This window comes from Phyllostomus discolor, chromosome 2 (assembly GCF_004126475.2).
Source record: "Phyllostomus discolor isolate MPI-MPIP mPhyDis1 chromosome 2, mPhyDis1.pri.v3, whole genome shotgun sequence".
Lineage (NCBI taxonomy): Eukaryota > Metazoa > Chordata > Mammalia > Chiroptera > Phyllostomidae > Phyllostomus > Phyllostomus discolor.
In genome coordinates, this window is record NC_040904.2 from 8,995,933 (window position 1) to 9,020,835 (window position 24,903).

The 24,903-nt window shown below is 59.6% G+C and overlaps 1 protein-coding gene across 1 annotated transcript; it reads left to right on the top strand.

The window, feature by feature from the left end:
• The first annotated feature begins 459 nt into the window (after nt 1–459).
• RRP1 (ribosomal RNA processing 1) lies at nt 460–17,969 on the top strand. The gene is made up of 13 exons (XM_028504790.2): nt 460–592; nt 1,489–1,571; nt 3,032–3,089; nt 4,515–4,600; nt 6,314–6,375; nt 8,980–9,109; nt 9,224–9,288; nt 9,523–9,698; nt 14,379–14,458; nt 15,073–15,170; nt 15,427–15,446; nt 16,388–16,501; nt 17,425–17,969. The coding sequence occupies exons 1-13, from the start codon at nt 460–462 to the stop codon at nt 17,655–17,657; spliced, it is 1,338 nt and encodes a 445-aa protein (XP_028360591.1). The 3' UTR covers nt 17,658–17,969.
• The last annotated feature ends 6,934 nt before the right edge of the window (nt 17,970–24,903 follow it).

Genomic DNA, 24,903 nt, shown 5'->3' on the forward strand with positions numbered 1-24,903 from the left:
GGTGGCAGGCCATTTGAGGAGGGACCGAGAGGGGGGGCTGATATTCCGGTAAACCCTGTCCCCGACCGCCTTTTCAGCCCTTTTGCCTTTTTCGTCTGAATCAAAGATTCACTGGGGCTGCACAGGGTTTTGTCCAATTCTACCATTCCTCTGCCTGGGCTCGCTGGTAGTTTTTGCTAAAAAAAAAAGAGCCTCTGTCAACAATTAGGTTAAACCACGGCCCCACCTAGAAGGTAGGCACACACTTAGTGACCTCCCTTTAATGCCAACGGTCTAGCGCTGTCATTGCCGGCCCGGCCAGTGTGAGGCGACAGAGTGCGGTCTCGGCGAGGCCGGCGCGGGAGCATGACGTCAGGCAGCGCGCCCGGGGGAGAGGCCGGCGCGGTGAGGTGACGTCACACCGCGCGCCCAGGCGAAGCGGCGCGGTCGCGATTCTCGGGGTCTGTGGGGAGGGTCGCCATGGTTCCGCGGGTGCAGCTCCCCCCTGAGATCCAGCTGGCGCAGCGTCTGGCAGGGAACGAGCAGGTGACCCGGGACCGGGCGGTGAGGAAGCTCCGGAAATACATCGTTGCCCGGACTCAGCGTGCTGCAGGTTGGCGCGTGGCTGGTGGGGGCGGCGGCGGCATTCTGGGCTGGGTGGCCTCCCAACAGCGTGGATCTTCCACGTGGGCCGGCGGACCTGCGGGCGGTGCTTTTGTCGCTGTGGGCCTCCTTGTGTAGTTATTGGATTGTCGTGTGAGTTTCACTGTAGTATACTCTCCGCGAGGTCAGGAACATGGTTGTTACCTGGTCTCTGTAAGAATGGTTCTCAGAGTGTGGTGCGCCGTGGGCAGCCTGAGCATCCCCTGGACGTTTGGTAGGAATGCCGGGTCCTGGTCTCATCGCAGCCCTGCTCCATCAGAAACTGGCGGTGGCTTCAGCGGTCTGTGCTGAGACGTTCTCCCAGGGATTCCAGTGCTAGTGCTGAAGTCTGAGAACCCTTGCTCACGCAACAGGGTGCCAGACACAGTGAGGAACTCAGTAAATATTTTGAGTTATTTTATATTTTTCCCTCCCTGACTAGCCTTACAAGTCGACATTTTGTTTTGAAATTTAAAGTACGATAACACAGTAAAGTGCACAGACTCTCACGTGTGACGCCGGACGATTTATCACTGGCGAATTCACCTGTGTGGCCAGCCACCATCCAGCTCAGGAAATGGTGACTCTCAGTTTTGAATCCCCCAAAGTGGAGTACGCTGCCTGATGCTTGTAGATTCTCAGTTTTTATTGAAAGACTGGAATGGCAGTTACCTGGGGGTGTCCCTACAGCCACGGGCCCAGTGGGTTAGGAGTTAGGAGTCGGGGAGTGAGTTAGGAGGATGGTTGAGAGGGATGCCTCTGCAGTAACAGGACTTGGTCTCGTCAGACTGTCACATTTCTCTGGCTTCGTTCCTGGCACTGAAAGGTTGGGCTCACTTCGTCTGAGTGTTGCTGTTTCTGGTGCAGGTGGTTTCACTCATGACGAGCTGCTGAAGGTGTGGAAGGGACTGTTTTACTGCATGTGGATGCAGGACAAGCCGCTCCTCCAGGTGAGTCTGTGGGAAAGCAGAAGAAGCCGGAGCAGCAGCGTCGGTAGGAGGACAGACGGGCATGCGGTTGACCTTGGGCAAAGCTTTAGAGCTTTGATGCTCTTTGTTCTTGTAATTGGGTGGAGGGCCAAAGCCTTTGGTTAGAGTGAGTCCTGCATGTGCAGTGAGCGCCACAGCCACACGGGTGATCATCAGGGCAGGTCCTCCAGTGGGTGAAGCCTGGGTTAGGTCTTTCATTTGGGAAACGCCACAGACTGAGCCCCAAAATGATGGAAACCAAAGGAGGGGGTCCAAGTCTTCTGAGACACAGGTTTCTTTGTAGCTTTTTTTAAATTCTCTTTAAGAAACAGACTTTATTTTTTAGAGCAGTTTTAATTCACGCCAAAATTGAGAGGAAGGTACAGATGTTTGCCATCACCTTCTGCTGCTCTCCTCCCCCCACCTCCTCACTCACACGCATGCACAGCTGCCTCCGGTGTTAACACCCCCCACCAGATGGCACGTTTGTTACAGTCGATGAACTGACGTGGACACATCATTGTCTCCCAGAGTCCACAGTTTACCTGGGATCACCCCTGGTGGTGTGCGTTCTGTGGGTTTGGACAAATACGTGATGATTTATGTCTGTCACTAGGGTATCTTACAGAGTAGCTCTACTGCCCTGAAATGCCAGCCTTTTTAGAGCAGTCTTTCGCAGAGTGTGACCTGTTTACTCTTCTTCAAGATTCCCTGGGCAGGGGTGGGGGGGATTTAAAATGCAGACTCCTGCCCTGGCTGGCGTAGTTCATTGGATTGAGCGCGGGCTGCGAACCAAAGTGTTGCAGGTTCGATTCCCAGTCAGGGTACATGTCTGGGTTGCAGGCCATGACCCCCAGCAACCGCACATTGATGTCTCTCTCTCTCTCTCTCTCTCTCTCTCTCTTTCTCCCTTCCTTCCCTCTCTAAAAAAATAAATAAATAAAAGTAATAAATAAAATCTTTAAGAAAATGCAGACTCCTGTCCTGTGGTCCGAGCCTCCTAGACTGGAGCCTCGGGGGAGGCTCTGGCATTGCCCGTTCAGCAAGTGCAGTAGGTGGTGTGAGGGCAGTGAGTCACTTAACAGGGGTCTGGTTGGCCCTCTCTTTCTGCTGGTCAGGTGGCTGACATCCTGAGCTCCCTGCTTTGGCCTGTCCTCCCCTGTCCCCTCCTTTGATGACCAGGCTGTTGCTCAGGGCTCAGCCTTGATCATGAGGACAGTTACCGCCTGTTGTAAGGCTCTGCTGGCCCGGCGGCAGGGGAAAAGTCTTTCCCAGCAGGGGTGTAGCTTGCAAACCTCACGCACACTGGACTGAAGAAACCAGTGGGGCCTGCTCTTGTGATGAGTGGACAGTTGAGTGTGTTTGTCTTTTCGTTGTTGCACGTTGCTGTAAAACCACATTTCTTCAGGGGCTGAGGGAGTTTTTTGCCGTTTCCTACGCAGGAGGAACTAGGAAGAACCATTTCGCAGCTCATCCACGCTTTTCAGACCACAGAGGCACGTGAGTATCCGTGCTCCTCGGTGAGGCTGGACTTGCTGGGAGTCAGGCAGCTCGCATACTCGGGAGGCTGTCCCAGGGTCTAGTGCAAGAGAGAGGCCCCCCTGTAGCTGGTGTCTGCTGGGGCTTCTGTGGGAAACGCTTCAACTCGGGTTAACTCGTTTACCTAAAATACACCAGCTCAGAAGTCTGGAGGGCTGGTACCAGACACTTTACAAGTCAAACAGCAAGCTAACTCAGTGCTGCCAAGCTGCTTGATTGAGTCTCTCCTGGTAGTTGTGCAGTTCCTCAGTGTGCTCTCCTAACTCGTTTCCGTTCTGACCAAGGTCAGTAGTTCGCAACCCTGCACCCTGCCCGTTGGGGTCACTTGCTAGTCTTTACAAATCTTGGTGTCCAGACTCTGGTCTCCTTAAGTCCAGCACTGAGAGTGGGGCCTGGGTGACAGCGTTTCCGGCCCTCCCACGCTGCCTGAGGGTATCCAGGGCCGGGCAGTGTCATTGATGTGGGTTTTAGCTCCAGCACTGGTGAGGCTTAACCTGCGTGGGCGGGTCTCCTTCAGTGGGGCTTAAACAGGCAGGGGACTGAAGTTGGGGGGCTGCGCAGGTAGCCACACAGCAGCTGCTTTCCGAACTTGTGGCGTCTCTGGCTGCACTGGAGTGATCATGGGGGTGGGTAGCTCTGTTCCGTACTTTTTTTTTTTTTTTTTTAAATCCTCACCCTGCCTATCCTCCATAGGAGGATACATCTTATACACCCCCACCTGGGGTCCCAGCCCACAACGCAGGCATGCGCTCTGACTGGGAATTGAACTGGTGACCCTTTGGTTCACAGGCCAGAGCTCAGTCCACTGAGCCACACCAGCCAGGGCTGCCCTTTTCTTAATCATCTCTTTAAAGACTACGTTCATATAAAGTCATTCCAAGGTCTGGGAGTTGGGGCTTCAGCACAGGAGTCTGGGGAGCACAGCTCAGCCCCTGGCACTCGGGCACGGCTGTTGTCAGTGGGGTTTGTGCTTGACTGATCAGTGCAGCCAGTGGGGCAAGCAGCGAGGTCAGGCGTGGTGTCGGGCAGGGCCTCGGCCCCAGCCCCAGCCCCAGCCCTGGGGGAGCCAAGGGCCCAGGGAGGAAGGGTCCTGACAGCCTCCTCTCTTGCCCATGGCTTTGCCTGCTCTTGGCACCTTGTTCTTCAGAGAACGTGGCTGCTGGTCAGGGTCCCAGTGAGCTCTGCTTGTCTCTCTGAGGTCCCTCATAGCCCGTCATGAAGGCAGCTTGGTGGCATTGCCTCACAGCCTCGCGAACTCGGACTGAAGACCCCAGGGTTTGGTGGCATGTGACATCCTGACCCCGTTTCTTCATACTCTCTCGCCTCACTGCCCAAAGAGGCTTCTGTGTTCCTCTGCGATTCTCTCCTGGCCGTTTTCCCTTCCAGAGCACCTGTTCGTCCAGACCTTCTGGCAGACCATGAATCGCGAGTGGATGGGCATCGACAGGCTGCGCCTGGACAAGTTCTACACGGTGAGGAGCCGCCGCCCCTCTGCCGAGGTCCCTACAATGCCGGCAGTGGTGGGCCTGGGGGGCAGGTCTGAGTGCCCAGCACCCCATCATGCTGTCCTGCGGAGTGGGTGGGGCCGGGGTGCGGTGTAGAGGGGCCTGGTCTCTGAGCCTCCCGCCCCAACAGGGCAGAGGGGGAGGCTCCTGGGCAGTGTGGCCGCTGGGAGCCACAAGCCTGGCGGCTCGTTCAGGGAGCCCAGGTCTTGGTCAGGGTGCGCGTGCCCAGGGCTGTTCAGCGTTTGTCCCGTTCCCGAGCGCTGGCAAATGGGCAAGGACTTCCGTCCCTGAGACACCATGCAGACTTCCAGCTCCGCAGGGGAGGGTTAAGCTGCCCGCCTGGGGAACTGGGGGAAGCTGGTGCATGGCAGCGGAGCTGTGCGCAGCTCGTGCCCCCGCTGGAGGCCCTCGTGCAGCTTGGGTGGCCCGCCTCTGAGGACGGCCCCTTCTGGGCGAGGACAGTAACGTACTTGTCATATGCAGAACCCCCTTTTCTTCCTCCTTCCGGTGCTGCATTCCTGTGGATTTCATTTACTGATTTTCCTGGGAAATACCTGTCCTCATCCGCCCGGTTAAACTGCAGTCCTGTTCCATAGTGTGTTCACTGGGACTGGGGACCATCTCCAGGTGAAGGGACAGCATTGCCCTGTGGGAGCAGGTGACCCATTGGGCACACCGAACAAGGCAGCCGGTCCCCTGGGGCTGCAGTGACTTGTGGTTGTCAGATAGATCAGCCACCTGCTCAGGCTTGAGCCAAGGTTAGGGTTATACTGTAAGGTCATACCGTTTAAAGTGTGGGCCAGCTGGTGGACCAGGCAGGGCGCAGAGGAGGGAGGGAGGTGGACGCCAAGGCTGTGAGCCGAGGCGCGGGGCGCAGGGCCGGGCTCCACGCTTCCACAGACCTCAGGTTTGCAAGACGAAGGAGCTCTGACCGGAGTTGGGAGGAGGTGGCACGCTGTTGCCGTTAGGTGTGTGCACTGGGCGAAAGCCTTAGGTGGGATGGATTCCGTGGCTTCTTGAGGCCCATTTCCTGGGTGCCCCCGGGTAGGACAGGCCTCCACTGTCCTGGCTGCCGGGTGTGCCCTGTCCTGTCTTCCTTTGCCTTTCACTGTCGCTGGACCCTCTGCAGGCATGCCAGGTTAATATGCAGAAGGTAGGGAAGCCGGACCAGGAACACTGTGAACCGCTGTACTGGGGGTTGTAGGGCGGGCGTTGGGGCAAGGTTTACATGAGGAGGCTCGGGGAGGGTTTACCGCACAGAGGTCAGAGAGAGAGGAATCCTTTTCTCTCCGTTGTGGGGAGAAGATGTTCCCAGTTGTCAGATGTTATTTTTCTGGGATATGCGCCTCTGGTGGGGAACCTGTGCCTCACTCCCTGTCCTCACTGCCGAAACTCAGACCGGTCCATGTTAGTCCTTGTTCAAGGTACTGCCGTCGCTGCCTGCGTGTCCTCTGTAAGCCTGACTTCCAGTGCGCTTGGGAATTTGGGGCAGCTCGGCCCTGGGCAAGCGCCTTGTCCGGGCCCAGGGTCCTGAGGGTTTGGTGTCCTGCCTACCACCTGCTCCGGGGGGCCTGCTGTGTGCTTGGGGCACCCAGATGGCCATGGGCAGAGGGGCTGTCTGGGGGAGGCGGGGTCGTGCGAGGTCGTGCTCCCCCTAACAGGTCTCCCTCTGTGCCACAGCTCATGCGGCTGGTCCTGAAGGAGTCCTTGACAGCCCTGAGGATGCGGGGATGGGAAGAAAGGTCAGTACTCAAGCACGTCCTGAGGCTGCTGCTCAGCGGTGTCCTTGAATTATTTGTTGTAGAGGGATGTCAGTCTTTATGTTAAAGGGTAGCCCAGTGGTGCTTAAAATGAAGGTGTTTTAAAAATTGTAGTCCACGTGTTTTCATGGAAATGTTTGTTTTCAACCTGGATGGTAAGTTCTGTGAATTAGAGTTGAGTCCTCTCATTATAACATATGCTATATTAGTGTTTAGCTCTCTTATCACTGGTCATCGTTCAAAGTTCTAGAAGTACTTAATTCGTCCAGGCTTCTTTCGACAGTGGTGCTTCTGGTGGAGTGACCTGTGTCCCCCAAACTGCAAGGGGCCTGCGTTCCTGCCGCCATGCAGCTCTGTTGCGGAGGGGTAGGGGCGGGGCTCTGCTGAGTCTCACTCCTCCCCCAGCCCCTCCCGGAGGCCCCAGGACTGAGCAGGGGTTGGGGAGGGGAGGGGGAGGGGCTCCCTGCCTGGCCGGAAGCTCTGCGTCCAGGTTGTGGGGAACAGCTTCCCAAGCCTCCCAGGGATGGGGTATCTGAGATCCACAACACTAAATGGATTTCTGAATGTTTGCACTGAAATTTTTTAAATTCATTAAAAAAATTTTTTTTTAATTTTTTCTAATTTTGAGAGTGATGTAAGACGTTAACAAGCAGCTCCAGCCCAACAGGTAGTCTTTAAGACGGCGCCCTGCTCTGTGCGCACAGCAGTGCCGCCCCAGACGTGGCATGGGCGAGGCCGCTCCCCGTTGTGCTGGTGACAGGTCGGCAACGTCCTGTGTCAGACGGGGTTCTGCGTGGTTTGGGGGGGAGCAGGAGGACAGGGACCTAAAAGCCATGCACTCTGAATTGACTTAAAGTTTCAGAGCGGACATAAGAGGAGTTTGTTCCAAGCGCGTGGACACCAAACCCGGCCCCCCGTGTGTTGGGGTGGCTGCCGCACCAGACCATGCAGTCTGGTGTACCTGTGTGGCGGGGCTTCCTATCCCCAGGGAGCAGAGGGAGCAAGGTGTTGGCCCTGGCCCACTTTTTTTTTTTTTAAGGTTTTATGTATTTACTTTTAGAGAGGGTGAGGGAGGGAGACAGGGAGGGAGAGAAACATGGACCCCTGCACGTGCTGTGACTGGGGCCAGGGCCGGGGCCTGCAGCCCAGACGTGTGCACCTCGCTCTGCGGGGCGGTGTCCCGGCCATCGGAGCCTCACTGGTCAGGGCCTGGCCCCCTTTTTCCTCCAGGTAAGAACTGTAGTTACCTGGATTTTTCTCAGTTTAGAATCTTCGTGGGTGACTTTTTGTTGGGGCAGAAGTGCCTCTGGTTTTGAGGGTTTTTTTTTTTTCTGTTTTAAAGATTTTATTTATTTTTAGAGAGGGAGAGAAACATCGGTGTGTGGTTGCCTCTCCCATGGCCCCCACTGGGGACCCCGCCACAACCCAGATGTGTGCCTTAGATTGGGAATTGAGCCAGCGACCCTTTGCTTCTCAGACTGGCACTCAATCCACTGAGCCACACCAGCTGGGGCTGGTTTCAAGTGGTTTTCATCCTCAAGTCCCCGTGAAGACCTTGAGGTCAGGGGGCTCACTCATTTTTAGGACCTTGGGCTGTGTTACTGAAGTGGAATAAAATGTTAAAGGGACGACTGTATTTTAGCTAACATTTTATTGGCTTATTATTTATTATGGAGGTAGTTTCACGCTCACTGTAACTAGCAGTTCAGCGCAGAGTTCATTTTGAAGCACTTGGCCCCTTCAGTTGCCGTGGGGTGGCCAGTGCTGCAGTGCGATGCTTCCCCCTTCCTCCGTCCCGATGTAGCGTCTGGGACCAGGTCTGGGACCAGGCTGTGTTTTGGTAAGCGTTCGTTAGCGTCAGCAGCAGCCCCGGAGGAGGGCTCTTGCACCTGCTCCGGCCTCGGCTCATTTCTCCCGAGCATCACTCTCCCTTCCCTAGCCGGTGCATCCCCACCGTTGCTGCACCCACGTCATCTAGGCAGCATCTTAAAGAACACCTGCTTTCCGGCCCAGGTGCAGGGACCTGTGTGTCATCAGGAGCCCAGAAGCTCAGATGCACCTGGACCGCTGGTCTCGGAGCTCTCTGACCTGGGGGCCCAGGCCTCCGAAACCGCGGAAACCCACACGCCAGAGAGAGGTCTGTCGAGACCTCCAGGGGCCACTCACTCAGTGCATCAGGACCCCGGGGGCAAGGTCACCCGCCTTTTGTGGCTGCCACCTCCTTTCTTGGTGCTCGCTGTGTCCAGCTGCCTTCCCTGGCAGTCCCCAGCGAGGACGGCAGGGAGGGGCATGACACGTGGTGGTAGCCCCCCGACCCTCCTGCTGCACCAGGCCTCTCCCTGCACTCATTGGGAGGCCAGGCGGAAGGCCTGTGAGTGCTTGCACCTCTCGTGCTTCTCGTTGAGCTTCAGCCGTGCCGCACGCTCTGGTCAGCGCCAGAGTCAAGGCCACGTAAATCGGTAATTGCAAGGGTCCTTCGTGCTGGATGGACCCGTGTGCGGTCGAAAGCTGGCCTGGCAGGTGGAGCAAACCCGTGCCCTGGTGCCTGTCGTGGCTGCTGCTGTACTGGCCCGTTTCCTTCTTCAGACAGATGGAGCAGCTGTTGGAGCTGCTGACCACTGAGATCCTGCACCCTGACAGCCAGGCCCCCAATGGGGTGAAGAGCCACTTCATCGAGATCTTCCTGGAGGAGCTGGCCAAAGTGGGCGCCGCCGAGGTGAGGGGCCAGCGTGGGCATGGGCGGCAGGCTGGGTGGGGTTGGCGGCAGAGCCCCTCCCTGGGTGTTTGTGAATGAGGGTCTGAGGCAGCCCCTGTCTAACTTCCCCTGTAGCTGACAGCAGACCAGAACCTCAAGTTCATCGATCCCTTCTGCAGAATTGCTGCCCAGACTAAGGAGTAAGTGGCAGGGGCTCCTCCTGGCTGGCCTTTCCTTTTTCACTGAGCTCGTCAGGGGACTGCTTTTGGGGCGTGGCTGGCCTCTCCTGCGGAGAGGGATGGGTTGGGCCCCGTGACAGCATTGCCAGGAGGGCTGTGCTGCGGCAGGTGGGGAGAGAGGGTCACAGGAGGTGGCGTTTCTTCCCCGTGCGAGTCCTGCCTCACTGCCTGCCCTCGTGCCTGCCTGCCCTCCAGCTCCCTGGTTTTGCATAACATCACTCGAGGCATCTTTGAAACGATTGTGGAACAGGCCCCGTTTGCCATTGAAGACCTAATGGGCGAAATGGAGGAGGAGGAGGAGGAGGAAGAGGAAGGTGATGAGGAGGAAGAGGATGTGTCGTCCAAGAAGCTGTTCAGGGAGCCACCTAAAGGTGAGGATGATAGTGCACTCGATAGGACGTGCCCGCCACCTCTGCGCCAGCCTGCCCTGGCTCCAGCCAGCCGTGCATCTCCAGGACCCCTGCACTCACCTCCTGTCTGGTCTCATCTCTGCCCTTGCCCTCAGAGCCTGTGCTTGGCCCGGTAGGCAGGGCGCCCTTTAAAAACAAGCACGTGCATCTCTCGCTCTCCCAGTCCTCCCTTTGTGGCCACCGTCCTGACTGCCCTGGCCCCTCTAGTCTTGCTGGTCTCTGCTCTCTGTGACTCTGGGGGTCCTTCTGCCCTGACCACCCTGTTTAACGGGCAGCCTCCCATCCCCCACCCTGCCTCACTCACTCGCCGTCGCACTTCCTGGCGTAGGTCACTTACAGTTACGTAAGCCTCTTGCTCGTTGGCCCGGGCCCATCTTCCCCTCTGCACGTCGGCTTCCCTGGGATGGGGAGCCCTGTCGATCACAGCTGCACCCGCAGGCCGAGAGCATCAGCGGGCACAGAGCCCAGGGGTCTGCACAGAGTGGATGACGGACCGGATGAACAAAGGGCGCGTACCTGGAGTGGGTGGCCCACTGCAGGGCTGGGGGGCAGGGCCTGCTGTGCTCGGCCGTGGCCGCGGCGGTCTGGCCGGTCTGGACGCTGATGTGGGTCCTTGCGGGTCCTCAGCTGCTCTTCAGGTGCCTGCGCCTTGTGTGTACCATATGTTGTGTCCTGTGGCTGTGACAGGGGTGTCCCTGTTCACCAGTTTCAGGACCCCCACCCACCTCGCCTCTTGGGCAGTGAATACACATAACAGAGTTCCCGAGTTTAACCGCACAGTTCGGTGGTGTCAAGCAGGTTCCCACTGTTGTGTGGCCGTCACCACCGTCCGTCTCAGAACGTTTCCACCTTCCCGAACAGACTGTCCCCGTTAAACTGCCCGTGCCGCTCCCCAGCCCCCGGCAACCCCCCCCACCCCCCACCTTCGTGAATTTTACTGCTTTACGGGCCTCATGTTCGTGGGTCATACGGTACTTGTCTCCTGTGCCCTGTCCCGCTTGGCCTCGAGTCCTCAAGGCTCACCCACGCGGAAACCCCGGTGGCGGGGTTCCGTCCCTTTTAAGGCTCAGAGGTGTCCGTCGTGTGCGCGTTGTTTGCCCATTCATCTGTCGATGGACACTTGGGTTCTTTCCACATTTCCCCCGTGTGAGTGATGATGCTGTGGACGTGGGTAGACAGCCCAGCTCCTCTTCGGTGAACAGTGGAATGTTTTATGAAACATTTTTGCTGCAAGATCATGGCCTCACTGTATGAAGATAGCGCAGCCAGACTCAGTATGTTGCAAAATTGAGATAGCGTCGTTCATCATCTGACACAGTGACGACTAATAGCAGCTTTCTTCAGTGCCAGAACTTTCCGGGGGAAAGGTCGTTGCGTGTTTTGACCCACCCACGGAGGCACACGTAAGCAAGTTCCAGTGTTGTGGAAGGCTTGCGGTAGCTGTGTTCGCCTTGACTCACATAAGTTTTCTAGGTTAATTCATTTTTTCCTATTTAATCTTTATTATGTGTTTTCCCATTACCATTTAGTCCCCTTAGACCCCCTCCCCCCAGCAACCCCCACACTGTTGTCCATGCCCATGAGTCCTTTTTCCTTTTTGCTCAGGCCCTCCCCACCACCAGCTGTCACCTGCTCTTCTCCATCTATGAGTCTGCTTCTGAATCACTTTTTTAAAATTATATTTTTAAAGATTTTATTTATTTATTTTTAGGGAGAGGGCAAAGGAGGGAGATAAACATCAATGTGTGAAAGATACATCAATCAATTGCTTCTTGTATGTAAGTCCCCAAGTGGGGACCTGGCCTGTAACCCAGGCATGTGCCCTGACTGGGAATCAAACCTGCGACCTTTTGGCTTGCAGGCTGGTGCTCAATCCACTGAGCTACACCAGCCAGGGCTGCATCACATTTTTATGACCAGATTTTACCACAGAGAATTTTAGGAATTCTGAATATTCTAATGGTAGCCAAGCCTAAAAATTACAGGGTGCTGTGGGAAAAAAAAGCATGGTGTCTTAGCAAGTTAATCTGCAGTTACTGAAAGTTAAAGGGTGTTTCCTTCTAGTAGTGTAAATTGTTTCTTTTTTTTGCTAACGTTACTAAAAGTTGCTAGTTTTTAAACCTTCTGTCCACCATTGACTTAAAACAACTATGCTGGACTGTGCCCCCTACTTCTCTATGTGGGGGGCTCCGCTTTCACAGGGGGCTCCGCTCTCACTCCTCGGGGGAGTGTGTGCCGTTCCCACGCGCTTCTTCCCTTGGAAGCGCTCTGGTTCTGCGGGGTTACTCGGGGGCATCTGGACCAGCCAGCCGTCCTCACAGCGACACTTGCCGACCAGTCTTGGGCTTTCTGCACGAGCTCCATTAGTTACAGTCGCTCCTCCTGATAGGGCAGAGCGGGGCTCCCCGCAGCTTTCACGCTTCCCGGGGCACCAGACTGCCCTGGTGTGTTGGGCGGCGTCCCAGCCTCGGGCAGGAGGAGGCAAACATCTCCCCCCGTCCCTGTCCCTGTGCGGAGTCCCCGGTGGGCACTGTTCCGGCTCCGCTCCCTGCCGTCGCCCACTACTTTCTCTGCGTTTACGCCCTGAGGTCGGGTTGGGGCGGGGTGTGCAGAGTTCTTCTTCCAGAGCCTGCCTTGAGTCACTTTGGGCGTGTCCCCAGGAGTGGGACCACGGAGTTCGGTGATTATTCTGTCATTTTCTGAGGAACCACTCTGCTTCCCCCACAGCCCTACCCTGCTTGACGTTCCCACCAGCAGTGTGGGAGGGTCCGTGTCCCCCACGGCAGCCGCCCTGTGGGGTGAGGGGGCGGCTGGTGCGCTTCTGAGCAGCACCTCCCTGACGGTTATTGACGCGGAGCGTCTTTGTATGTGCTTACCGGCATTCGCGTGTCCTCTGGGGGAAAGCGTGTATTCACGCCCTCTGTCTGTTTCTCAGCTGGTCCGTCCTGTAGAATCAGGGGTCCTCTCTGTATTCCGGATGCCGGCCCCTTGCCAGGTGTTGGATTTACGGGGGTTCTGAGTTGTGTTGTCACTGTCCATAGTCACTCTCAGTGCACAGCATTTCACAATTTCCATTAAGTCTGTTTTGTCTGTTTTGTTCTCTTATTACCTTGCCTTTTGTGTGTCACATCTAAGAAACCATTGTCACATCCAGTGGCATGAAGCTTTTATCTTGTTTTCTCCTAAGAGTTTGGTTGGCTTAGGTTTATATTTAGGTTGTTGATCCAGTTTTTTTTTTAAATCCCACCCAACGATACATGCGTTGATTTTAGAGAGAGAGGAAGGGAGAGAGGAGCATCGATTGGTTGAACCCCGTATGCGCTCTGACTGCATAGGGGGTTGAACCTGCAACCTGGGTACGTGCCCTGACCGGGAGTCAAACCTGTGACCTTGTGGTGTACAGGGTGACGCTCCAAACAGCTGAGCCACCCGGCCAGGGCTCGTTGATCTGTTTGGAGTTAGTTTCTATATGTGGTGTCAGGGAAGGATCCGACTTCGCTCTTTTACCTCTCATACACACCCCACAGGGAACTGAACCCAGAACCCAGGCATGTGCCCTGACCGGGAATCAAACCAGTGACCTTACACTTTGCAGAATGACACCCAACCACTGAGCCACACCAGTCAGAGCTCTCCTCCAATTCTTTTTTTGTGTGTGAAAAGGAAAGTAATTATTTACTTATTTAAAAGCTATACAGACTTAGTGACTTCATGTTTTCATTAAAATACTAAAGTCCTTTAGGACACCCACAGCCCTTCCTTCTCCCTCTGCCCAGTCCAGGGTACCATGTCTCAGGAAGAGAAGCAGAAGTCCGTGATTCAGGCTCCCGGCACCACCAGCTGTGTCACCACCACAATTTCCCGTTAATCCAAAACCCTGTGGCACCTTCTCATGGCCACCGGCAAGAGTCCTTTCTCCCCTCTTCTCCCAGGCAGAGTCTCCCCTGCTTCCTAAGCCAGGTGGCGAAAGGGAGCACCCCGAGGTCGCGTGGTCCCGACTCAGCCGGAGCCGCGCAGTCCCCCCCTCTCCGACTCTGAATGCCCTCGCCAGATGCTTCCTGGCTTTCTGGTCCATCGGCCCCCGCCCCCACCCGGCATGTCCTCTGGCTGTCCTGTGTGCCACCTGCCCCTCTCTCGCTCTCTGCACCTGAGTCACTCCGGCACAGGCGCCACTGGCCTCATTCTCTGCCACACGCCTGACCCTTGTGGCCACCTGTGGCGTGGGAGTCTCTTCTGTAGGCAGTGACATCAAAGCCCCAAGCCATCCGGAACATTGTCTCCTCCCACGGGCCCTGACAGGCTGCCCTTGCTCCTCGCTTGGGGAACTTCTGACCCCGCATTCGCCTAAGGGGCCCCTCGTAGTTTCCTCTTCACTCCAGTCCGTGAGGACTGGTCAGGCCTTGCACCGCCTGGAGGGTCTCCCTGGTTTCCAGGCCTGTGGCGGTCCTGCTTCCCTCAGCACGAGGCCCTCGGGGTCCCCCACGGGGTGCCCAGTGTCTCGTGCCGCGGGCTCCCCAGACTGCACCGGCACGCTCTGCCCAGGTAGTGGGCCCTGGCAGGTGGGGCTGGGTCCCAGGGGTGTGCGTTGGGGCCTACGACACTGGGGTGTGTCTTTGGGTTCACGGAGCCCTTTGGTTCCAGGCGCCTTCCGTGGGACGGACCCAGGCGAGGGTGAGGAGCAGCCCGAAGACGATGAGGATGGCGCCGGCACGGTCCTTCAGGTGGGCGGCCGGGGCTCGTGGGCTGGGCTCTCGGCCTCTCCCTCCGCCGCGCTGCTGACTCGGGAGCTGGCGGAGCTGGAAGGGAAGAGGTGCTGTGAGTGGGGATGGCAGCCGTTGGCTGGGACTCGGGGTCCCTCTGTCTGCAGGAGCACAATCCTTGAGCACGGGGCCGGGAGTTGGGGGTCAGAGACTTTGCCTCTGGTCGGCGGCCTAGGGGCCGGCTCCCCGCCGGCAGCCAGGTCATCGAACAGGACCTCTGACTTCAGGCGAGCAAGGAGTGTGGAATACCTACAGCTTTAACACATTCATTGCTTGTGGGTTAGACAGGTTTTAGATATCTTGGGTTAAATAAAAGTTTTCAGAAGTCATTTTACTTGTTTCCATGGGGCTACCAGAGGGCTTAAGTTTGCAGAGAGGCGCGCTCCCCGTCACGTTCCCGTGGGGTGGCACCGCCCTGGGGTGAACTGCAGACAGTCTCCTTTGCCACTGAGGGGACAGCATGAGGACATCGGGGAGTGTCCTTGTGGTCTGGGGGCTCTTCCCTGCTGGGTTCACGTTCTGGCAGCCCTGGGCATTGGCTGACTCTGTGCCTCCGTGGTGTCTCTCGGAAACAGTTTGACTACGAGGCTGTCGCCAACAGACTGTTCGAGGCGGCCAGCCAGCAGAGCACCCCTTCTCTGAACAGGAAGCGCCTCTACAAGGTGATCAGGAAGTAAGTGGTTCTCTGAGGGGGTGGCCTGTCCTTCCCGCTGCCCTGGGGTTGCCCCTTCCCTCTCAGGTGGCTTCGGCTGGGGGGAGGGGACAGTCCTCAGCTGCGGAGCTCAGGCAGGGAGGGGCCCCCAGGGGACCGCCGTGCTGCCGGCCAGGAGGTGGCGGGGGGCTGCGGGGAAGCCTGCTCCAGTGTGCCCTCGCCCCTTCCCTGGGAGCCGTGGCCACTCACTGTCTCTCACTGTCTCTCCTCCTTGCAGGTTGCAGGACCTCGCTGAAGGTGAGCCCTGGGCCGGCCCGAGGAGGAGACCTTTCTCCCCTTCCCTCAGGAGGGCGCTCGACCGCGTGTTCACCCACGCACGCGGCGTGAATAGTCCGCAGAGAGCCCTCTGCTTCTTGGGGGGACAGGCAGGCCGGGGCTCCTGCAGCTCGTCTGGGGTCGGTGCCGTGGTCCTCAGGCCTGAGCGTGAGGATGCTTGGTGCTGGGTCCAGGGCAGGCTGGGGCGCGAGAGTCCGCACTTCTAGGGAGCTCCCGGGCACGCGGGGGCCGCTGGTCTGCCGCAGCCACGTGTCAGTGCGTGGCCGGCGGAACTGGCACGGTTTATCCCGAGGACAGTTTTCTGGGAGGTTTTTGATTGGAGACGCAGCATTCCTTCCCTGGCATTTTGTTACCAGCGTTTTCACACGTGTAACAGAGTTGAAGGGACTCGACTGTGGCGGCCTGCACAGCCACCCCCTCAACTCCGCCATCGACATTTCAGAGTCTTGTTTTACTGCAAATCTGCCCATTGAGCCTCCCCTCCCTCCGTGAGGCCAGGCCCCTAGGTACTTCGTGCTCGTCGTGAACTGAGGCCCAGTGCTTTTGGGATGAAACCCGCAGACGGCAGGCTGTGTGGGGGCTGAGCACCTGAGGGTTCTGGCCGCCGCGTCAGCCTCTGTGACTCAGACCGCGCCCACTGCCCTAGAAAGCTCTCGAACCCCTTCCTAGCATAAGCATTTCTAAGAAGTGGGCCATGGCGTGTCCTGAATGCTTCAATAGTAGGCTCTTCTGCGTTGTGCTGGCCTTGGCTTTGAGCTGACTGAGTTGTGGTGGGCGGTGGAACAGTGCCTGCCTGGAGCTTGGGGAGGGAGGGGCCGCTTACGGTGTCCAGTGGAGCAGCGAGCGCAGAACTGACCCAGCCTGCTCGCGGCCCCTGATGGTCTGTCTGCCCTGGTGCTTAGGCGTCTTCCCTGAGGACGACGTTCCAGAAAAGGCCTACAGGAAACTGCTGGAAGGGAGGCGGGAGAGGAAGGCGAAGAGGCGTTCGTCCAAATCCCGGCGGCAGAGCAAGACAGGTAGGACGCGTGCCCGAGGGCAGTGTGGGGGCTCTCCCACCTGTGGTCCCACCTGCCGGCCTGCGTGCTGGCCTCGGGCTTGTCCGACCGCCCGGGGCCGCTTGCCACCTTCCACTGCCGTCTGCAGCTTCAGTGTGGGCGGCTGCTTCGGAACCTTTCCCCTTCTGGTCTGTGCGTGCCCTCCGGGTTTTGGCCCTTCCGCTCGGCGTCCTCGGCGTCCTCCCGACGTGGTCCACCTCGCTGCGCTCTCCCCGGTTTCAGAGGCTTTCCTCTGCCCCTGCCGCCCCTCCCTGCCTCCTCAGCTCGTCCGCACAAGTGTGGCGAGAGTGTGGCAGCCCTCACCCAGGGCTGCTCTGTGCTCCGGTCGCCGCAGGCCCAGTGCCCGCTGCAGACCACCGGGGCACCGGCTGCCTGCTGCGGTGGCGATGGGCTGTGCCCTTGGAGGGGCGCTCGACTCACCCTGCCCTGACCCAGGCCGCCCTCCTTCGAGTTATTCTGCCCTTTGGCCTGTGGCGGGCGCAGGCTCAGTCGCGCACCTTTTCCAGGGCAGCCCCCAGACGCCGTCTCATAGCTCTGTTGCGCACCCGGTTGGGTCACAGCTCCTAGCCCTGCTTTCCGAGCCTGTCCCTGCTGCCCAGCGCCACCTCCAGCCCCCAGCGCTCTGAGCCTGGGCCCGCCCCTCTGTCACGTCTTTGCCCTGATCTGGCCTCGCACTGCTCTTTCCGAGGCCGCCTTTGCGGCGTTGGGAGCCAGCACGTCCACACCGGGGCGAGGCCCCTGGACGGCTGTTGTGTCTGCCCCTGAGGCCGGCGGTGCTGCCGTGTGCTCTGTGCCGCCCCGGGGCGGGCGCCTTCAGTCGGTGTCGATGTGAAGCAGCCCAGCCAGGCCTTTGCGCCCCCGTTCACGTGGCCTTGCTCTTCCAGGGAGAGGTGAACGGGAGGACCCGACTGCGGACCCGAGTTCCAGACCAGAGGGGACGAGGCAGTGGCGGGGTGCGGGGGCTGACTCCACTGCACCCCGGCAGCAGCGTGGGGGCCGTGGCAGGAGAGGGGCTTGCGAGAGGAGGCGGCGGCCTCGGGCAGGGGCCGGCCCGAAGGTGCCTGGCTGCCGGGAGCCAGGCACAAAAAAGAAGCGGATGCAGAAGAGCAAGAAATGATGCCCCCAGGCCCGGCCCGGGCAGGACAGTGCTCTCTTCGTGGCGCCTCCCGGCCTGCACCTTGCTGAGTGAGCGGACAGGTCGGTGGGCCGTGCTCCCAAGACTCTGGACACAGTCAGAAGGTCAGCACTGAATGAGGTCGGCTGTCACTCAGCGCCATCCATATCCCAGAGCGCTGCTTTGTGCTGACCTTGGTTAGGCAGGAGCCCTGAACTTGGAGCTCCCTGTAAATGGCCCTCCCTGGCAAGGCGGAGGACCAGCCAGGTGGCGGGGCGGCTGTAAATAAAGCACTGCGCACTGTTCCCAGAGGCGACGGAGCCCTGCCCACCTGCGTCTACACGGGGGGGGGGGGGGGGGTCCCAAATAGGGTTTAATTTTACATCCATTTGTGGGGGGTGGGGGGGTCTGTTTATACATTTCTCAAACCCTGGAAGAGGAGGTCAAGTACAAGTTGGCAGTTAATGTGCCCACGGCGGGAGGGCAGCTGCTCTGCTCACCCCCGTCTCTGTGACAGAGGCAGAGCTGGTCCATGTCCGGTGGACACGTCCAGTGGGCACACCCGCCACCCCCACACCTCTCAGCGCCTTCGAGTTTGGTGTCAGCCCTGCGGTCATCCCGGGGGGTCTGAGCAGCTGTGCGTCTGACGCCGGCCGGAGTACCGTCACAGGGCGCCTGCCGGACAGGGCGTGCTGTGCAGAGCCCCTGGCCCAGACGCCCAGTCAGACAGGAAACAGGAACAACCTGGTGTGGTGTGGGCTCCCAGTGGCCTCCAGGCAGTGCTGCTGCCGCGGAGCCCGGGGGCGACAGGGGGCGCTGTCTCAGGGTTAGCCCACATTCTGCACTTGGGCCACTCCTGGGCCAAGGTATGTGGGTGAGTCCAGCAAGGGGACCTCCCTGAAGGGCCACAGAGGTGTGACCTGGACCCCAATTCCCGAGTCCCTGCTGCCTGAGCACCCCCGCCCACAGGAGCCAGCGCCGTGACCCCCTTTCAGTCCAGCTGCTGGGCAGGTGGGGCTGGCTGCGGGGCAGGGTTGAAGGGAGTGTGGCAGCAGGGTCATCGGGAGTTCACAGTTCCCTTTCCCCACATTGACTCCCAATTCTGCTCTCTGGTGAGGTTCCTAGAGTCAGGGAAGAGCTGCAGTACAGAAATCTCGGGGTGCAGGAGCCAGCAGGGCAGGTCGCAGTGCTTCACCCAAGCCCCCCTTCAGACTCTGAGCTGCAGCCCCTGTGACCTCATGATGCTCCTGGCTCGCCGACAAACCGGCGGCATTTCCCCCGGAGACGTTCCCGCTGGGCCGCGTGCCGAAGCCCCGGGAGGCAGTGGAGCGTGACCACCGAACCCCGTCCTCCGGGAGAGCCTGGGTTCCGAAGCCGGCACCGAGTCCCCGTCCTGTGTATCTTAAAAACGCTTCACCGAGAACCGCTCACTCGCCGCACAGGCCGCCCGCCTCCAGAGGACGGGGCGGTGCTTCTCCGTGCGTTCGGGGAGCTGCGACCGCCCCTGCAGTCGACTGAGAGCACTCTCACCCCGGAGGCGTCTGTGGCTGTGGCCCCCTGCCCCGCCCGGCAACCACTCGCCTTCCTGTCCACGGGTTCCCTGGCGGGACTGTGGAGTAACTGGCGTCCTGCAGCGTGAGGCGGTCACGTCTGCTGCTTCCCCTCAGCACGTGTCCGGCGTTCATGTTGCAGCGTGGGGCAGGATCTCATTCCCTTCACGCCTGGGTGACGTCCCATCGTGGGGATGGGCCACGTGTTTATTTGTTTGCCCGTGGGGGTCGTCCCCTCCTGTCCCCCCACCCCAGGCTCCTGGGAATAAGGCTGCTGTGAATGTTCACGCGCAGGCAACTGAGTGGGCTCGCTGGGCCAGGGGGTGGGAGGTGGCCGTGTTTAAGTGTTGGTTTTCTTTTTAGAATACATTTTTAAAGATTTTATTTATTGGTTTTTAGAGAAGAAGGAGAGAGAAAAACGTCACTGTGTGGTTGCCTTTCGAGCACCCCCCTACTGGGAACCTGGCCCATAAGCCAAGCGTGTGCCCTGACTAGGAATTGAACTGTCCACCTTTTGGTTTGCAGGCTGCTGCTCAGTCCACTGACCCACACCAGCCAGGGCCCATGTTTAAGTCTGAAGAGCTGCCAGACTGTCACAGCGGTCACAGCACTTCGTGTCCCCACCGTGGGGGGTGGGGGCCCTCTTCTGGCGCAGCTTCAGCCTGTTCAGGGGGGTCCTGTTCGGCCAGCCCTTCCCCCATTGAAAGTCACCTTCCTGCGGGTCTCAGGTCTTCAGCCCCCTTACACCTGGACCCACTCGTCTCTGTGCTGGACACTGGGGACCAGACAGCGGTCACATCTCAGGCCGGCAATGTTGCAGCGTGTCCCCTGCTGTGGGTTCCGAGGGTGCCCCGTGTCTGGATGCAGGTGACACCTCTTGGCAGGAGCGCTGCAGAGGTGACGTCGGTCCCCTTGTCCCCAGTGTTTTGGGGAGCTCCAACAAACTGCATTACAAAACTAGCCTCTTCGTCACACAGGCCCCAGCAGCAGGGGCCTACCTGCTCGTCCTGCACCCAGAAGTGAAGGGGTCAGCAAGACGGGGGGCTCGGCCTCCAGGTGGTCAGTGTGGGGCCTGCCCAGACTGTGGTGGCAGCAGGGGAGGGGCACATGAAGGAGAGCCCCCCTGCCCCCATTTAGTCCAGAGTGCCAGCAGGAGGAAGAGCAGGGCCCAGTGGGAATCCGTCTCACGTGGCCAGCCCCAGCCTGCCATCCGGAAGGGTCAATTAAACCTTGAATGGGCATGTTCCCCCAAGTGGACTTCTGTGAAAAGGACAGGCTGGTCAGCTGACCGGCTGGGTCGGGCATGGAGACAAAACTGTCGGGCCACTCGGCCTGTAAACTGGGCCGACTTTCCCACCCCAGCTTTGGCCGGAAGGGGCTGTGTCGGGGCGGGGGGGGGGGGGGGTGCTGGGTCTCCTTCCCGCTGGCCTGGGAGTTCAAGGCTTCTCTCCGAGGCCCAGCCTCTTGGTGCTGGGGCTTCGTCTGGCACCGTTCCTTTCTGAGCGGGTGACCAGCCCGACGTGTCCTCTCAGGTGGCGTTATATGTGGTCAGTCCGAGCAGCACTGCCTGGGGGCTGGTTTGTGGACGGACACGGTGACGTGGTGCTCTGTTCATGTGCTCTGTCCACCGCTGTAGCTGCCCACCTGCTTCCCTGCCTGTCATCTCCACCGTCATTCACATGTCGTCTGCCCCCCTCCCACCTCCTCCCTCCTGCCCCTCCGAGATGACTAGAGCTGAGGTGGTGGTCTGAAAGGAGCCCGTTCCCAGCAGCAGTGACACTTCCCTGTGGGTGTCCTCTCTCCCTGAGCGGTACCCCGCACTGGCGTCCTCTGGGGAGGTGCCTTAATTGTGTGGAGCCCTCCACCCTTGTGGTGGATGGGGCGGGGTGGAGGTCCAGGGACGTTGCTCTCCCCACCCCTCCCCTTGTCACCTCCCTTGTCTGCTCCCATTTGGCCCTGGCCCCAGGGAGCAGGTGCAATCCCACCATCGGCCTCTGGGGGGGTGCCCTGGGCATCTCCAGTCCCTCCTTCCCTGTGGTGTCACCATGCAGTCCCACCCCTGCCTAGGGGCCCCAGTGGCCAACTCCACTGCCCCCCACCCCATCTTATTCTTTCCCTGGAGTGGAGACTGCAAAGGCACCTCCCAACTCTGTCCATCCCTGTGTCTTGGGCAAGTGACCAGGGCTCTGAGTGTTCAGTGGGGATGCGCTTCTTGGTCACAGCCTGGCTGGCCCAGCAGCTTATCTTGTCATTCCCAGATGGGACAGAGGCCCCGGGGTCCTTGGAGCCAGGCTTGGCCATCGGGGAGCCTATGTTCATACTACTGGCTCGGAGGACTCAGCTCATCACCAGCCTGTCTTGCCCATGGGTGAGGCCCACGTGGGGGGCTTCCTTTTCGAGGGTTCTCAGGGTCACAAGGCCCCTCCCTGGCTGCCCAGGCCCTGGAAGGCACCTCTGGCCCCTCCCTCTGGGGGCCCTAGGGGAGTCTGGGTGAGCTCCAGGAGGCTGTGCTCCACCCCCCAAGTTCCTCACTTCCCACTGCCGGGGAGCCAGGCCCAGAAGGCTGTACTCCTGTCCTTGGGCCAGGTTGGCCCAGCCCCAGCTGCCCCCGCCTGTGGCTCCTACACGAAGTTTGGCGGGGGTGGGCCTGAATCACAGTGCTAGGGTCCCGTGCAGACAAGCCCCTGTCCCCACCAGGACCTGGCTCACACAGAGTGACGTGGGTCCCCTCAGCACACCTCTCACGGGTCTCAGGAATTGGAACTTTGGGGTTCCGAATCGTGACAGCCAGCTGTCGGTGGTGCCGGGCCACATCCTGGGCCTGAAGGTGCTCCCTGCAGTCACCCCTCCTCCCTCTGGGTCCCTTCCCCTTTCCCCTCCCCTCCTCCCTCAGTGCTGACTCAGCCCGTGTTAGATGTCTCTGCTGCGTAACCGGTGACCAGGCACTCGTGGTCAAGAGCCAGGGCCCAGCCTGGAGCCGTGGCATGTGAGGCTGAGGGGCCTCAGCTCAGCTGTTGGCAGAATGCATCTCTCTGCAGCTGCGGGTCCAAGGTTCCCCTTTTCTTGCTGGCTGTCACCCAGGGTTGCTCTGAGCTCCCCTGGCTGCCCACAGTTCCCTGCCTTCTCCCAAGGCTGGCCGGAGGAACCCTGGATTTCCGTGCCCCTGCAGTCTCTGAGCTGTCCGGTCAGGTCCAGCCCGCCCGGGCAGGGAGGGAGGGAGGGAGTCACAGGGGCTGCGCCAGGGGTGGGCATCTTAGGGCCCCCGAGAGTCCTGCCCCAGGTCCCTATGTCTGATCCTCTCTCCTGAGCCTCACGCCTCCGAATCTGACCCTGAGCAGAAGACCCAGGGGCCCCTCCCCTCTTCTGCCCCTGGGCAGTGCCCTGCTCTGGAAGGTTTGCCAGAGAGTGACAGGGGTAGAAAACACTGAAATGTTGGGGGGTGGGCATTAGGGTCAACAGAGCCAGAAAGTGGACGCAAACTCCCTGGATGCCCCAGCTGGTCCCTTGCCTGGCCATGCCAGGAAGGATCCCTCCACCCGGGTCCAGGGAGTGGGGAGGGACATTCCAAGTCACCTCCCCTTGACCCACAACCCTCGGCCCCCATCCAAGTCAGCACTTCCCTGCTTACCCACACCCTGCAACGCCCCAGGTCTGCCCTGACTGCCTATCATGCCTGCCGTCTCCAGGGCTGGGATGGGGCAGGGCAGGCTGACCCAGCATTGGGCCTCCAGCCCCGGCCGGCCGCAGGGAGCAGGCTGGAGCTCACGCCGAGTGTAGGACAGCTGGTGCCTGGGCCTGTTTGCCGCCTGATGTGGTCGTGGCCCCGCAGCCCTGTCTCCTGGGTGTGGGCCCGTGTCGCCAGGAGGAAAGCCTCTGACCACGCTGCTGGGGGCCGGCCCTGCTTTCTCCCTGGAGTGTGCTGGGTGGGCTCCTGCGCTGGCTCCTCCCATCCCTGACCTTGACCCGAGCTTCCTGGGGTGGATCTTACCTGCAGGCCGGAGGGCCAGGCCACTCACAAGGGCCAAGCCCATATCCCCACCTCTGTGCCCCAGCACCCCTGTCTTCGCCTGCCCCCCTCTCTGGCCCCAGGGCTGTGGCATGGGGTGGTAGTGTGCTGGGTGGTCCCCGACACTGCCCAGCACCCCACTGGCTTCAAGACACTAGAGCTGCCTGGGCCTCGTCCTGGCATGTTTCCTTCCCTGGGTGGGAAGCGGGGGTGGGCTGGTCAGTGTCCATCCTGGCAGCCCTCACTCTGAGGACAGAATGTCCCACTGTCCACTGAGGCCTAGACGCCCCACAGCTCCATCCTAGGGCACCCATGGGGGGCAGGGCTTCCTGCCCACCCGCCCGCCAGGCTCCCCTTCCCCCGATGGCTCCCAGCTTCCTGGTTTCCAAGCTGACAATTTCCCCACGGCCCCTTCACTTCGTACCAATCAAAATGCTGCTTCAGCCCTGGCTGGTGTGGCTCAGGGCCCTGAGTACCAGCCTGCGAACCGAAAGGTAGCTGGTTGGATTCCTGGTCAGGGCTTGTGCCTGGGTTACAGGCCAGGTCCCCTGTTGGGGGCGTGTGAGAGGCAACCACACACCGATGTTTCTCTCACGCTTGGGTGTTTCTCTCCCTTCTCTATAAAAACAAATAAAATCTTAAAAAAAAAAGTGCTGCTTTGTTCCAACTGACCCCCCCCAAAAAAAAACCCCCCCACTCCTCCCCACCCTGTGATTCACTCCCTGTTCTCCCTTCCTGGGGTCAAGGAGCAGACTCCGCTATTCTCAGTGGTGACCTTGGTGGCCTTTTAGTGTCGCCCTTTCTGTGTCCTTTGTTCGGATGTGCAGGCATCCGGGGAGGGAGGAGCCGCCCTACCCTCTGCTTTGCAGCCAGACCTCTACGGCCTCTTGCTGGACAGTTCGCTCGTTTTCATGGCAATCATAGTTATAATAAAGTGTCCTGGTGTGAACCCAAGATGCGCTTGAACTTCAAAAGTGGGCCCTGCGAGTCTGCGTCAGTGAGCAGCCCAGACGCAGACGGGCCTAACCCGGACAGGATTCACCGGCTCTCAGCCCCAGAGAGCTCAGGCAGTGCTGGCCTCAGGTGAGGTCACCGAGGGCCAAGTCCCTTTCTCACCCGCTGAGCAGCAGCCCCGGGGCTCCAGCCCGAGGTCAGTTCCACTGAGAGGCTCGCCCGGCGGGGGCCACGCCGCCCCGAGCGGCCTCCTGGTCAGAAGAAGGTGCCGCTGGTGACGTGGGAATGGAGGCACTGTGCAGGTGAGGGAGGCGTGTGCTCCGTCTCTCCCACCTGGGCTTTTCCAAGCAGGAAACCCGAGTCGTCCCCTTTTCTGGGGGTAGAACGTCTAACAAAGTGGATACACGTGTTAGCACTCAGAAGCACCTGGCTCTCAGACCGATGGGGAGGACGGGCAGCTGATGACTAAATTGGGGGTTGGCCATGCCCGGCTGTCTTGACATGCCCCTTCATCTCAGGGTGCCGACTGCCCGCCCCTCCTCCTGGCGTGGGGGCAGCCAGCCGTGGTCGCAGTGGGACACCTGTCCCGTCAGGCACCTGTGCCTGTTTGAAAGTCCTGGTCAATGCTCGCCTTTCTCTGTATCTGCAAGCTAGGAGCAGCGTCCTGCCCGTCCCTCGGAGCGAGGCGTCTGGCACGTTCCAGCTGTTAGCTGTCTCTGGGGAAGCTGGTGCTGTCTGG